Source organism: Struthio camelus, chromosome 12 (genome assembly GCF_040807025.1).
Source record: "Struthio camelus isolate bStrCam1 chromosome 12, bStrCam1.hap1, whole genome shotgun sequence".
Taxonomy (NCBI): Eukaryota; Metazoa; Chordata; class Aves; order Struthioniformes; family Struthionidae; genus Struthio; species Struthio camelus.
Genome location: NC_090953.1, coordinates 15,567,774 through 15,583,888, shown reverse-complemented (window position 1 = coordinate 15,583,888; position 16,115 = coordinate 15,567,774). Strand labels below are relative to the sequence as shown.

General features: G+C 36.6%; 1 protein-coding gene across 1 annotated transcript in view; it reads left to right on the top strand.

The window, feature by feature from the left end:
* The window catches only part of WDR72 (WD repeat domain 72), a 126,308-nt gene that overhangs the window by 26,624 nt on the left and 83,569 nt on the right, over positions 1-16,115 (top strand). Inside the window, exon 13 of the mRNA XM_068958834.1 lies at positions 1,075-1,270. Within this exon, the coding sequence (XP_068814935.1) occupies positions 1,075-1,270 (196 nt within the window). The remainder of the gene's footprint in view (positions 1-1,074; positions 1,271-16,115) is intronic.

Sequence of the window (16,115 nt, the reverse complement as noted above, 5' to 3'; positions counted from 1 at the left end):
ACTCATTTCTGAATGTAAAAAGTGTAATCAGAAAAGCTAGGGATTTAAAGGTGGCAGGAGAAGATTTGGACCAGCGGTATTTGTATAAGTCTAAATATTTATGCTTGGTTCTGGTTCCTGACGTGTGTGTGGCCCTTCTTGTGTATGTTTCTTTTTATATAATATATAAAGAGCTTTAGAATAATTCAGTGTGTTTTTAATTGAATTCTGAAGTAAAAATGTAGAGTTTAGTACAGTAAATCTTTTGCTTGTATGAAAAGTCCTTAGGCAAATTTTTTTGCCATTGCATTCCATGGGATTGGGTTCTCACCCATTTCATCTTAAAAAGTCTATGAAGACATATTCAATACTTATGGTTAACTTAAGTGCATATACAAGTAGTCTAAAAGGTCTTTTGTTGCTTCTCTGCTTTGGCATGATTAAGTACTTTGTAGAGGGCCATCACGAGTCTTAATGCTTGTAAGGTTCTCTTTAGCCCTTTTTCTGTAATCTTAGTAGGATTTAATGTGTTTGAACTGTGTCCCCTGTGTTTACAGGGCTGAATTTTTCCATAGGGTCAATTCCTCCGTGAGTCACCAAAAATTACTTGCAGAAAGAAGGCTTTGCAGAATCAGAACCATATATTGTGAAATTAAATTGTAACATACCTAATTTTTCCACTAGAAATACATTGCTTTTGAGTTTTGTGTCATAAGACTTGATGTAAATTTCATGTTGAATGAATAGCATTTTGGTTTAAGGTAACCTTTCATTTTTTTCTTCTGTGACAGATATTACTGTATATTTGATTGTATAATGACTGCTTTGACAGGCTATATGTTGTGGATGAGTATAACATTTATTTTTATAGCTTTTGAAAAAGCAGAGATGATTGTTTCTCTCCTTGTATGGAGATCGGATTTATAGCTAGCCTGTTAAAAACAATTTGGAGATGTAGCCTGAAGTACAGCAACATTTCCCAAAATAAGTATGTTTTGGGAAGGAAATTGACTATTTTTTCCAGGCTCATTACAATGACATGGTCATGAATGTGATTGCAGTAAAGATGCTAAAGCTCTTACTCTATTTTTGCAGTTAAAAGATCACAGCATTGTGTGCTGTGTGTGCAGGGATCATTCAGTAGCAATTCTACACCTTCAGGAGAGAGTGTGTCTCTTCCATGCCAGAAAGCATCTGTTTCCTGTGAAGATGATAAAAATCGACCCTGTTGAGAATCTCCTAATTGTTGGATGTGAAGATGATTCAGTTTATATTTGGGAAATTGAAACAGGTAATACCATGCGGGTTTTTGTTCATTTTCCTTATGTCTTATTTCAGTGTGTTGTACTGGCTTATGTAAATATGATTTAAAGAGTGCCAAAGCAGAAGTACGAATGCATTAAATTTTTAAATTTTTATGTAAATAAGCAAGAAGTAAAGATTCCATGCAATTCAAGGTATGTCACTAATAAAATACAATAACTTAAGTCAGATCCAGACAAGCAGATGATTAGCTGGCATTGCATTGCAGTGAAATGAGTTGAATATTTCTGGAAGCTATAGATAAAAACAAGTTATGTCCTTTAGATATTAAGAGAAATTTACTGTCCTAACAATCTCAAATTATAGCATTATGTTCTGCTTTCTTCAGCATGATCACAATCTCAGCAACCTTTTGAGTTAATTGATAGTCGATAATAATGGAAGATATTTAATTGCAAAGCTCAGAAATGTGTAGTCGAGATAACTAAAGCAGAGTATTTCAGCTAAATTGTAGACTGTCAGGTGGTTTGATAGTGTAATGCTGATTCACAAGGAGAGTAAATGTAGTTTGAACTTTGACAGACAACTGTTAGAAGTTGAAGTGGTACCAGACACTGCAATATAGTGTTTCCTTTCAATCCAGAGCCATGTGTCTTGGGGGGAAAAAAGTGCGTGGTGAGTCTAGAACCGTTTAAATCCATGGAATATTAACACTGCATGAGAACAGTCTTACTAAATGTCCTGTGCAAAACTGAAATCGGAGTGCTTGACAAACTCAGATTGCTCAGTTGGTGTCTATGCTGAGTGTGTGTTTCAGACAAAGAAAAGTTTCCTGTTTCAAAGTACAGAATACCAGTATTCAATGAAGGACTTGACAAAATGGTGCTGTGTGAATTACAGGCTTCTGGTGTTAGTAAGCTATTTAATATCACTGAGTTATTGACATAAGAAATGCCAAGGCTTATGGCACTACTTTTCCCTAGTACACTGAATCACTTCTTTAAAGTAAATAAGATTTAGAATAAAATTTAAAAATAGTTTTTAACTGGCTGTAGTTGTTAATTAAATTTTAACTGAGGTTTTTCATATGACTACCCAAAAATATGAAGTTCTCATTTTTGCATTGCATTTTGAGTTTTGAAGAGTCTTTTCAAAAATGTCAGAAAATCTGGCCTTAGATGGTTAGGTTGTGTATAGTGTTGTACTTGCTGTTTACTGTTTTGCTGTGTGACTGTAAGATGAAATCTTTTCTTAGAATTTTAGCTTTAATGGTGGAGAGAAGCAAATACAGGGTCAAACTTACAGAAGTAAATACTGGACTGAGTTATGATACTCTGAATTTGTTGCTCTACTTTTGTGTCTTTTTTTCTGCATAATTTTAAAACCTGTTTCCTGGTAAATATGTAAGAGTCCTCTTGGATTATCTGCTATTTATTTAGATGCATGATAAAGTGCATTTTTTCTAATCAGGCTTGCATCTTAGGGTATTGGTTCTGCTCTTCTGCTTGACCTTTCTGGAGGCTTTATGGAAGGGTTCTATCTCAGGATCCTTCTTCCTATCTTGTCATTCCTTTAATACCTCCTTCATTCTACTAGTCCCTGTTAGCAGATCTACAATATTGCAAATTGTGTTACTTCTCTCTGTTCTTCCTCCCTGTAAAAGGAATGTTTCCTCACGAACGTGTTCCTTTCTGCTCCTGAAGATACTACTGGATCTCATTAGCCCCCTGTAAAGACAGTGTGTATTTTATCTGTGCAAATATTTCTGTTAACAGTAAGAAAAATTGAAAGCTATACCTGCCCTATACTTCAGTTCAAAGTACATAAAACAGCAAAAATAAGAAATTAAGTTGATTCTTCGTGTTGCCCAACTGCTTATATCGTAGCTTTTACTAGTAGTAAAGAGTTAAAGGTTAAATGGAAGATATGGTACTAGGTTCCTGTTATAACTAAAGGAAATAAGAGCAAGTGTCTAACAGTTTAATCATTAATACATGTAAACATTTTCATGGAGATTATACACTGGAGATGCCAGTCTCCAGCTGTTCTATATGCTAGCTTTCTTGCTCTTTTTAAAATGATGCTGAAAATGGTGAGAAGTTTGGAGGGGAAAATTGTAATGCAAAATGCATCCTTTGCAGCTGTGAAATGAGCCAAGGAAATATCTCAAATATCTAACTGTAGGTAGACTGTTTCTTAAGTGTATAGCAATTTGAGACTGACAAATCCTATTAAATGACATTATACTTAAATGTTTATTAACATTTTCTGTAGAATCATGTTGTAACCAAAGAATAGTTTTGTGCATTTTAAACACTCTGAAATAAAACTGAGAAAATAAATCACTGAATCACAGAATGGTTGAGGTTAAAAACCCCCTAGAGATCATCTAGTTCCCACCTCCCTGCCCATGCAGGGTCAACCTAGAGCCGTGCTGCCCAGGATTGTGTCTGGATAATTTCTGACAACTCCACAACCTCTCTGGGCAATGTGTTCAAGTTCTCAGTAAAGAAGTTTTTCCACGTATTCAGATGGAACTTCCTGTGTTTCACTTTATGCCTGTTGCCTCTTGTCCTGTCACTGGGCACCACGGAGAAGAGTCTGGCCCCATCCTCTTGACACCTTCCCTTCAGATACTTATACACATTGATCAGATCCCCCCCCCCCTCAGTCTTTTCTTCAGGCTAAATAGTCCTTGCTCTCTGAGGCTTTTATCATATGAGATGCTCCAGTCCCTTAATGATCTTAGATGTTTGCTGGACAAATTCGCTGCAGTAGCTCCATGTCTCTTGTATTGGGGAGCCCAGCACTGGACCCAGCGTTCCAGATGTGGCTTCACCAGGGTGGAGCAGAGGGGAACGATCACCTCCCTCAGCTTGCTGACAATGCTCTTCCTAATGCAGCCCAGGATACCATTGGTTGTATTGGCCACAAGGGCACATTGCTGACTCATGGTCACCTTATTCACCAGGACTCCCAGGTCCTCTGCAGAGCTACTTTCCAGCAGGTCAGCCCCTAGCCTGTAGTGGTGCATCAAGTTATTCCTCCCCAGCTGCAGGACTCTGCACTTGCCTATGTTAAACTTTATGAGGTTCCTCTCTGTCTGACTCGCCAGCCTGTTGAGGTCCCTCTGAATGGCAGCACAGCTTTCTGGTGTATCAGCCACTCCCCCCAGTTTTGTATCATCAGCAAACTTGCTGAAGGGGCACTTTGTCGCTTCATCCAGGTCACTGATGAATGAGTTAAGCAATACTGGACGTAGTATTGACCTCTGGGGGGGACCCCACTAGTTACAGGCCTCCAACTAGACTCTGTGCCGTTGATCACAACCCTCAGAGCTCTGCCATTCAGCCAGTTTTCAATCCACCTCAGTGTGTCAAAGGACCCCAGAACAAAGGGTTTTTTGTATGTTCTCCTCCTGTTCTTATTGTAGCTACCATATTTTAGCATGGTTTGTACCGTTTTCTTACCATGACTGAACTTTAGGTTTTAAAAGTGAAATAGTTGAGACAGTAAAGCTCTGAAGCACTGACACTGAGCATGCAGTGATCACTTTGTATACATTTTTACTATGCATTTGTTATTTCTTGATCCATAATATGCAATCTGTGCTGTGGCTAGTACATTTTTGCACATTACACTGTAACAGCTCCTGAGGTGCTCCTATGGTATATACTGTGAGTGTGAATTAAGGCTCAAACTCGCAAGGTGGCTAACTCTTGATGGCCCTGTTGACAAGAAATTGGATTCTAAAGAGGCTAAGACACCATGGCATGTTGATGAAACATTTAAATTATTTTTTTAGGAGGAAATTAAATCGGAACAATTATGTTAAGGATGTGACAGAATATAATATCCATCACAGTACAAAAAGTTGAAAATGTAAGTTGAACTTACTTGTACAGGTGTAAAGGAGTCATGAAGAAGTATCATTCTTATAAAGGTCTGTCTTTAGTAGGACTTGTGTTGTACACTGAAGTGCCACCAGCATTATAGCAGAACGTGGAAGAGAATTGTTCGCACGTGTTCTGTTCTATCACATGCGCTGAGGAGGCAGCTTATGTTTCAGTTAATTATTTCACACTGTTCAGATAAGCATAATATTGTTAGTATTCTTTTTTTAGGTTCTTTAAGGAAAGCATATATTTGAAAATTCTGGAGATTTAATTTATCATTACAACGTCCCATGTTTAAGAAAAGATGGTTAGCTCCCAAATACCTACCTTTTCAGCCTTCGATAATTTTATTACTGTTTCACGAAACATCTATTATTAAGTAGAAATAGTGTTGACAGATCATAGATATTATGAAGTTGTGGAGCAAAGTAATTAAGTACTGAATAATTCACTCTCATATTTGAGTTGAAACTTTGGGCTCTTGATTTAAAGAACTTCTGTGTAGGCCTGAGGGAAGAGAATGGCAGTCCTACGCGTGGTGGTAGAGAAGGCCAGCTCAGTGCACTTTTCAAAAGGTATCTTTCGTGATTAAATGATGCTGACACATTGTAGGGGCTCTAAAGTCACTCCCGACAGTGGGGATACTTTTACCTTCAATGTGGTAATGCAATGGTGGTTCTTCAGTAAATACCAATCATTTGTATCTTAGGTTTATGGAAAGTAAATATTGTGGAGTGAATCAACATCGCTGCTGTTGCGTGCTTAGCAACAAGGAAAATGACTTCCTCTTGCAAGTTCTGTAGAGATGCCTGGCCAAAACGCAGATTGCCGCACTCAGTGATGCAAGCCCTAATCCTTTCCCTTGCCATATAATGGCCAAGACAACCTAAAGAAGTTAAGAGGATTGGAAAGGAGACAGAATCACATCTCAGATGAAGCTTTATTCCAGTACAGCTAGATAGCATTGCACTAAAGGATAGTGAATTCTTTGTAAGCCAGGAGATTGAATAGCATAGGATTGTAATGGTACCACAGAGACAAAGAAATCAGTCTGTTTTCAGCTCTTTTGCCAGAAAAAAAAAAAGTTGCCTGTTCCAAGAGATGGAAATAAAATGGATGCTACTGCTCATGTATGTTACAGAGCCAAAAAGATTGCAGGTGGTGAAAAGTATTTCTTTAATTTGCTAGTGTCAAGAAGCAGGAATGAGAGCTACAATCATGAACTTTAAAGAGTAGCTGAAACGTAAGGGCTGCAGTTATTTGCTGCATTAGTGACTGGCAATTTAATTTTTAACTCGTTCATGGTCTGCCTTGGTAATTGAAAGATGCCATGTGGGAAATCCTACCACATATACCATAGTTTAATGTGAATTATATCTGTACTGTAGCAGAACATGAGAGGTCATGGCATTGATCCTTGAAATTGGCCTGACCTACATCAAGAGCTATGTGGATACCTGAGTGCCAGGCAGGCAGAGCAGTGTCCAGGCACGCTCTCAGATACAAGGGAAAGATGTGTACAGTATCAGTCTTAAGAGGTCTCTGCAGAAACAAAGCAGTGTTTCATTGTGGGTTGCGTTTGCTGAGTGAGCAGAAACTTTGCCTCGTACTCATTGCCTACAGTTACTTGTGAGCATGTCCCCTGACAGGATAAAGTGATGGGCTTGTGCGTGATTTCCATTATGGCAATGGATGCAAGAAAGCTGTACCTGTTTCTACAGTCAAAAATGTGTATTTCTTTATTTTTCTTCTGGCTGTACAGTTAGCTTTGTGACTTCATTACCTCTTAAGTGAAATTCATTGGAAGACCTGATTTTATGTCAGATTCATATATCACTGTTAGCCATTTTAAAAAGTCTGAACACTGTTATTGTACTAGAGTTAATAGGTAATTGGGAAAATAGCCAATCTGTTTATATTTCAGGATGTGAATTAAGGAATATCTCAATATTTTCACTGGTGTAGAGTCAGCAGCAATTCTGTTGAATCTGACAGATGATGTTACAAAAGTTTAGGGGCATCTAGTCCCTATGGCTGTCTTTCAGTTGTACCTGTTTAGCTCTAAAGTCATGCTTTCCCCTGGTAATTAAGAGGATGACCCTTCAAACAAATGAAAGATTTTTGTGCATAATCGCTTATCTTGCAGTTTCCTGTGGCAAAGGTTGATTTATTTTTTCCAAAGGGTGTTTTAAAGTTTGTCAAGTATGAGATGCCTTTTAGCTAGCTTTCATGGTAGGTTTTTACATTTGACAGAATAACCTATTAAAGCAAATATAACTGGGACGGAAGAAACACTGTTATACAGATTAAAGATCTAAGTGTTTCACCCTGTACAGCTGATTGTAGCTTCTTTTTATTAGATTACCATAGATGCTTTATCTTACATGATGAACAGAAGTTTCCCTCCAAGTATGATAGATAACCTTTATTCTGAATTATTAGGCATTTTCAATATTGCTGTTAGTACAATCTTTACTTTAAATATATTAAACACCAAGAGTATAGTTGACTTCACCTTACCTAAATTAAGGCATCTACCCCTGAACCTAGTTATCTAGGCTGTTTTTATAGTGAGCAGGAGGAAGTAGAAATAGGCAAAAGTGCTTATTTTTTCCCTGTTGGCACTCTTAAAGCAATGCAGAGGTGATTGCCTGCTGTTAATATAAGTCCAGAATCAGATGAATTGAATCCCATCCTTTTTAGTCTTTTGGTTTACAGAAAAAAGTGAAATTATTCTATACTAAGCAAAATGCTGCCATTGCATATATGTGTGTGTATATATGTGTGTATATACATGTATATGGGTAGTGATATGCAAAATGGTATAGAAGCCATGAACTAGTATCTGTGTAATTGAATGCATTTTATCTAAATTGTAATATATGAGCATGGCAACTTTCCATTGCAGTGGAATATTGTTCTATGACAATAAATATAATATAATAATACACTTGGACTATTTAACAGAGTGTATGTGCAGGATATGTTCCAAACCTCTGTGCTCGAAGACAAATATGAAAATCAATAGCAAATTTTATTCTAATTTAAGTGCAGAATATCTTTCAAATATTGTCACCAGTTAAAAATTCATTTCAATAAGGAAACTAGTTATCTATATTGCTTTTATTTTTTCCTGAGTAGTTGGCATCTTTTTTTCTTAAAAGGTAAATATCAGTATGATAAGAACTGCTGTAATAAGTGATTTGTGTTTGTTTTTCTTTTGTGTGTACATCATATGGCAACGTGTCTACAGAGCCATCATTCTAATATCTATTGAGAGTGGGGGAAGAGCAGGGATAAACATTAAAGCAATGATCCTTGTTGCTGTTTATTAGCGATAGATTTAGTGTTTTATTTAGTACAAGTATAATATGAATTTATTGAGAAGTTCACTATGCTTGCAGCATGAATTATCTAGTGATTTGTTAGTGTTTGTTCTGTTTTGCAACATGCTTAGTGTATGAGTTTGATTAAACTATGTTGTTTAATTTTTTAAACTTTTTGTTCTGTTATCATAATAGTAATATTCAAAGTTAATTTTACTTTGGCTACGCTTTTTTTGTTTATGCAGGAAATGTAATTTTGGGGAACTTTCTTCCATGGAGAAAATATTGTTACTGCTTATGCTGCATGAGGATTAATTCAAGTACAGATGCAGCTCATTTGCACGCATAGTTCCAGTGCAAATAGAACCCAGTGTGATCAGAAATCTGTCCAAAATGCAAAACCACAGCTGCCTTGGACTTCTTTCAAAGCTGGTCAGTCAGGGTACTTTCATGTGTTGTTGAAATAGTGTCACTGTAATTTTTTTACTACTTGCTCGAAGTTGCTTTATGCAAGCAGTTTGGTGCTTTGTGATGTCTATAAACGTTGTGTCATTTCATAAGCCTCTGGCCAGATCTAGCTTTTTACATACAAAACCAGATTTCTTAACTTTGTAAAAGTACTGAATAATCTGGAAGATAATACAGTTCTTCAGGAACAAGAAACTCAATTTATTGGGTGACTGAAAATATTAAATATGTTTTTAAAATAAATCGTAGTTAAATTATTTAACCATCATTTTCAAATTAAAAAAAACATTTTCCACGTTGTGCTACCTATATCTGTAGAAGCTGTGGTGATCATTAATAGCACTTATTTTACTGTGTCTACTTGAAATATGCATTACTAGGTAATAGAGTTCCTGAGATAATAGTTAATTATAAATGCTATAATATGCTTTTTACTGAGTACCTATTTCTGTTTGATTTTTATTTTCTTTATTGAGGCATATCCTCAACTCTGAATTGTTTATGGGTCCTTATCTTTTGCTTATTGATATGCAGCACCATTTAATTACATACCGGACAACTAAATTAAAATAACAAAAGAAATAGTTTTCAAAATAAAGTTGAGTTATAGAAGAAATACATAAAGAGATTATTAAATTAGTTATGTGACTCCACCTAAAACAATGACTTTTTATAGTGAAGTTTTGAAAAGCTCTGAGATGCTAAAGTTCAGACCAGTTGTGCAAATTTAATTCCTACTCCTTCTGCATTTACCTTATGTTTTTAATGTATCTCTGCTCTCTTGCAGGTAACTAGTAAATAAATGTCTATTTGATATTTTAGTTTATTGATGCTGTTCAGTGTGTGCTCCTTTCCCTGTATTTCTGCAACGTCCCTGTCATGTGCATTATGAATGTCTCTGCTTCTAATTTCTGCATCTAAGCAGGAAGACTCCTACAAATGACACTCTTCTATTGAGTGCTCTGGGATCATTCTTAGTACGCTCTAGATGTTATGTAATTTGAAAACTAAGTTTTTAACGTATAATGTGTAAAATGGTGCTAGTTGCCTTAATTCTGAGATTGTCTGTGCTTTTGTTTCCTTACTTTGCAACTTTAGGATTACGTTGATGTATAATTTTATACATGTATGTAGTTGGATTTTTTTTATAGAGCAAAGTGAAAGATTATCGCTTCTTTTCACAGTAATGAGATTGACTCTGTCGTTGTATGGCCTGAACTCTGTATAGAGCTCTGAGTAAGCGAACCGAGGTGGCGCTGCTGGTATATACTCCTGTTCCAGTTAAAACTGCCGTTGTGGTGGGAAAGACACCAGCATTGATAGTGTGCTTCACAGAAGTGTTAGGTTCAGTTTTTAGTCCGTGCTTCAAGTATGAAGATCTTATGAATGTTTCACGACGTGATTTGAACCATTTTTGCTGAGAAATGAAAAAAGAGAACGTACGCTAGCTGTCAAGCATAGAAAACTTTAGCTCAAGTAGTTAATTAAAAAATTATCAGTAAATTAAGAGAGGTTTTTAATGAGTTTGGCAGCACTACAATGTGCAGTGCCTTCTTATAGTTAAATCTATCTGCGTGATCATTTTTCATCACAAAAAAATTTATAGAAAAGTGACTTCAGAAATACTGTGAATATATTTCCTGCAATGTTAATGCTACATTCAGTAATTTGAAGTATTATATAAAAGCTCTTCTATTTTAGAAGCATCCTTGCTGTGGAGAAAATTAAATTACTCTTATGCTTAGTGGTGTTGTAGATATTTGATCATGTTGGCAGTCAAACATGCTGGAACATTTTTGAGCACTGTATTTAAAAATGATTTTTAGGTGGTTATATATGCCCCAATATTTTCACAATTTGTGCCAACAAAAAATATTTCCTAAGCCTGTGATAAACTCCCATTACGGTGTCAAATGTAATTGCAGAATTTGTCTATGTGTAACTGGGGAGTTTACTCATTTCTCCTAGCATTAAAACATCAAAGTTCAAGCAATGGACTCACATCATGCTTTGCTCATTGAGTTTCAGTAAAAAGAAATACGTTATGTGATTGTCTTGCTAGTACCCTATGATGATGATTTGGTATAATCAGAAATGTAGTCAGTCTTGTACCCCATTTGGAAGAAGGAAAATGTTCTGTATCATCTTACTGAAATCCGTTTTTTATGGTGCAGGTGATGCAGCACTAAAATGCTGCATCATACAAACCAAATACATATTTTCAGAAATATGTATAAAATGTTTCTCTCAAATGGATGTTATCGGCAGAGGAGAACTCCTTTATCTGAAACACTGAAATCATCCCAAAGCTTCCCTTTCACTGAGGGGCAAAAATTGTGATGATCCTTCTAACACATCCTTGTGGCTTTTTGATGAAAACTTTGGATTTTATAGTGATAGAAAATCCTCAACCAGCTCTAGGTTCTTTTTGTTCTTTGCATCTTTACTGCTAAGTGCTGAAGCTACAGCTTTTATTCCGAATGATGCTTGGTATCACTAGGCATATTGTGCAGTCTAGGCACGACCCTCTTAGGTCCAGTTTTTTGTAATCACCAAGAAGTAGCTGACTTTGGTTAAAAAGTAAAATGTTATGAACACAGGTCACTGCAATCTGTTGAAAAACTTTGGTATGTCTTGGCTAAGAAGGTTCTTACAACACTAATTTTGTTCTCTAGTGGCCAGCAATATGTGAAGGTAGTATATTCTAGGAAAATGGGAAATATTGTCAAGTGAAGTCACAATCACTTCTTTAATGGTTTTGTAAGGCACTATTTAAAATAGTGTCATTAACCTTAATATTCTGCAATGTAATAAAAATGGTGTTACATTCCTTTTTTTTTTTGATACCCTTATTTAGTATGACTGACAGCTTTTCTGGTTTTGGAAAGAAATTAGTGATTAAACTGTTTAGGAAACTAAACTTTAGGTCCCATCCAGTGCTTTGAGAAAATAATTTATTTTTTCCCAGTTTTAATAAAACCTTCAGAACTGTATCAAAGGAAGCTTGGTCGTTAATTTAATGTACACTTATGCCTAGGTAATTGTAGAAGCATAATTGTGCCCCTGTGACCCTTTAGTCCTTGCAAAATTTAATGATTTGGTCTCTTTCTCTGTCTTTCATTTTCCCTTTCTCTCCATCTCTCCATCTTTTTCTCTCTTCAGGTCATTGATCAGAATTAGATTTGAGTGGGAGAGTATGGCTTGGCTTGATAAGTCCTGTGGTTGCTTTTTGTATGCTGGAGGCTGTGGTGTAGCTAGGGTCAAGGTCATAGTGATCACTACTGTTTGTTCAAATGCAGTCTGTATAGCCTAAAGATCTGGGTTGATGCAGAACTGTTTTAGATTTTTTGGTATTTCTGTAACTCTTATGAGACATACTATAGAAGTACAGAAAAATGTTCTTTTTAGATGCTGCCACGCCACATGCTTGGGAGCAGAAGAGTCTATTAATATTAAGTTTGTGAGAAGTCTGTTTATTCATTTGCTTTCCCCTGGCTAGCAAACTTTGCCTCCAGGGTCCCATGCCCCTTATCAGAAATCCACGTCACTTCTTTATTTGCAGGAGCAAGATGCAGTAACTGTGAAATGGTTTTGTTAGGAAGGGGGCACCAGGTCGATCCCTGTGCAGTTCATACGAGCAAGGCAATGAACTTCGTCTGTACTGATGATAAACCATAAATCTGCAAAAGTGCCAAGTGGCCAAATTCCATGATAGATGTTACTTGATAGAAATGCCTATGCAGTTGTTTTAGTCAACTCTTGTTAGACTTTTTGATAATAAAATTAGACTTGCGAAAAAATTGCTATAATTCATGTTAATGAAAACAGTGAAGTGGTAGAAGGCTTCAAGAGATGCAAGGTTTTCAGGAAAATACAGTATATGACAAATTGCTTGATTAATTTGTTTTTCCTTCCAAGATGCTCTGAAGTTTGAGTAAAAGTTCTCTCCTATTTCAGTCTTAACCCTGTGCTTTCAGAAAATGTATACTAAGTCTTCTCCCTGTAATTCAGTCATTCTTGCACCCACAGTCAGAGTCCATGCGTACATTCACACCCACATATCTTCCTTCATTTTAGACTTACACAAAGTAATATACACAAAGTGCATTTTTAAAAAAAGATTTGGTTTGTCAGGTGCGTGTCCAAGAATGCATCCAGAGTATGGGCTCAAATACCTCCTTGCTCATAAAAAACCCCACATTTTTTGGGTTTGTTTCTTGCTTTTTCTGATGTTAGCCCAAATCTTTGTCATTTGATCTTCTGAACAGTGATCTTTTTTAAAAAACAAACAAACAAAGTTATATTGCACATAACTTCATCATCCATGTGAAACTGAAGAATAGCCCTTTCAAAAGCACGACTCAAATACTAAGTACCGTGTTGCATTGCTACGAGGAGATAATTGAAGACTATGAAAAGCTTATCTCCCCTGAAGGGAGCTTTTCATATTTGGAGAAAGGCTCTAGTGATTTAGCTGTTTTGTTCTTAGGTCATGGTCTGACCTTCAGCATTAATAGTCAGGGCAGACACCACGTGGGCTTAGGCCTTCTTGATTTCTCCTTCCCAGCTCTCCCTTTGCATTAAGGTGTCCTTAGAGAAAGGGAGAACCTGCAGGGAGTGAGTTAACCCAGCTGTGTGCTTTTGAACTGAGACAACATGTTGGGCCAGGAGTACTGTAGCTCTAGGAAGATGCAATGCAACATTAAACAAGTTTTTTTCTGCTTTAGACAATCTTTCTCTAAGGCAGCATTTCTATGTGGAAATTCAAAGCATATTAACAGTAACACAATGCAACGGTAAGATATGCACGTGATAACGTGCATTAAGTGATGCAGTGTGCTTGAAAGTTGCCGTTTTACTACAGTTTTTCTGAACATTTTATGCTAGTGCCTAAATCCATTTCTGAAAGAAAAAGAACGAGGAAACGTATTTCTTGTTGGCATAAGTTGAAAATGTGAATAACTGAAAATGGGTCATAAGAATGTATATGCTTTGTAGACACTTTTTAATTTGTCAGCGTTTTAGTTAAGATTTAATTTCTTGCCTTTTCCATGGCATCTTTTTTTTACACTTACAAGCTTCAGGTCAGTCTAGCTTGCGCTAATTCATACTGTTTGTTTTCTATGTAAACTTGAGATATTGTTCAGTAAATACTTAGTGACTTATAATAATGGAAGGTAATGCAGCTTCAGCGAGTCCTTGAGTCTCAGAAACAAAAAGCAATGTCACTTTTTTCCAAAACTAGGGAAGCTCACAACATATGTTTTTATGCAGAGAATAGCATGTTATTTTTATATGTACTTGAGATACTAGATGGAATATAAATGGTATTTAGCTCAAGAGGATGCATGTCTTAAAGACAGGTGATAGCTGATCTTTATTCTTGCATTATTATTATTATTAAAGTATGATATATAAGACAGTGGAATTGAGAACTGATTGAGCATGGTACGTGCAGTCAGAGTTTATTGATATTGTGGAGGGATGTCATTCTGGACATTAAGGCATGTGTTCTCTTCCTTGCTCTGTGTCTCAAATGGTAAGACAAACTGTCCACGTTTCTTCCTAAGTTCAGGACTGGCCACTTCCGCTCAGCCCAGTTGAGCACGCTCGCTCTATCTCAACAGTTTCTGTTACAGGATTATTGCATGTGATATTCCAGTAGCTTTCTTTATGTTGTTCTTCATTGCTTTCTTTACCTAAAGCAGGCAGTAGTCAGATATTCTGACAGTAGTTTGCTAACGATATTTTGAGAATGTCTTCAGGAGAAGGCGTCAGAAATGTTTAGTGACTGGACTCCCTGCAAAAATCTCTAAATGGAAAAATCACTGTAGTGTATCTGCCAAATCAATTTTGCTCGCTGGTTACTACTCTCTATGCTTCTATATATCATGCTCTAGTTACAGTGTAACTAAATTGTTAATCTGTTGCTGTATGTAAAACATCCTGGGGATTTTAGAGATTAAGTGGCTTTTAACAGGCAAGTTTGGGTTGATCCATCCCATCTATGTTTGAGGGTTGCGTTTAAATTTGTGTCTTGATGTTGAATGGAACTGTATATGTTTATTTAATGCAATGTTTGTTCTATCTGTTTTGGGCCATTTGGTGTTAGTGACAGAACTAGCAGGTAAAATATTTTCAGGCAAAATGCTTGACCACTGTCTTGAAGCTGTTGTAGACATGTAGAATTCAACCACCTTCTAATGGGTGGTTGAAACACGAAGTTTCTGTGAAAAGTGAATGTGAGTCTCTTTTCAGGTGAAACAGGTACGTATGGAAAGAAAGATCTTCATAGAAAATAAAACTCCAGGAAATTGCTAATATTAAGGATGAAACTTGATCTGAAAGATGCTTTTTATTTTGCTTACTAGTAAATTTAAAGCAAAGGATTTGTTCTTGACCAGATGCTCCTTTTTAAAAATAAACTTAATTCTGAAACAATTTTTCGTTATCACAGATCCCTGTAACACTATAAAATTCAGCTGAGTTACTAGGTCACAGCAGCACTGCAATATTAAGGATGTCTTTTCAGTACTTTAGCTGTGACAGCAAGCAGAAAGCACCGGAGCCTGGTGATATGACAGGTCATGTGATATAATCTCATCTTGAGACATGATAATATGCGTGACCTCCCCTGGTAAAAATGCATCGTTCAGTAAGAACCCAGAGAACTGCGTGGACAGCTCTAACACCAGGAGACCCAATTTGTAGTACTTGGTCCAGAAGAGGAATAAGATGTTGTAGCAGTCTCCAGCCAGTCATATCTGGTGGTCCAAAGCTGCCCAGGAGAGTGAAATACTCCAGTCTTGTATGTTCTTGAGAGTTGGTTGCCATGGTCACAGCTTTAGAGAGATAAAGACTTTCTTTTCCTGTATTTTATGTGTAGTAGGGGGTCATAGTTGTGGTATTGCTGCTCTGCAGAAAACCATATCTTTTTCCCCTTGATCCATTGTTATTTTATGCTCCCCAATCAAAAGCTTTGGGGCTCACTTGCTTTTAAAACACTTTGAATTGTCTCTCTGTCCTCTTGCTTACTCCCATGCACAATCTGTCTCTTTTATTATCCTTATTTTCTTTTAGGAATATCTTGTCTCTTTTAAAGATAAGTGTTTCTGGAACAATAATCCACCCTCCCCCTGCCCAAGAATTCCTTTGACGCTGCATTGGTCAAAATGTCTTTGTC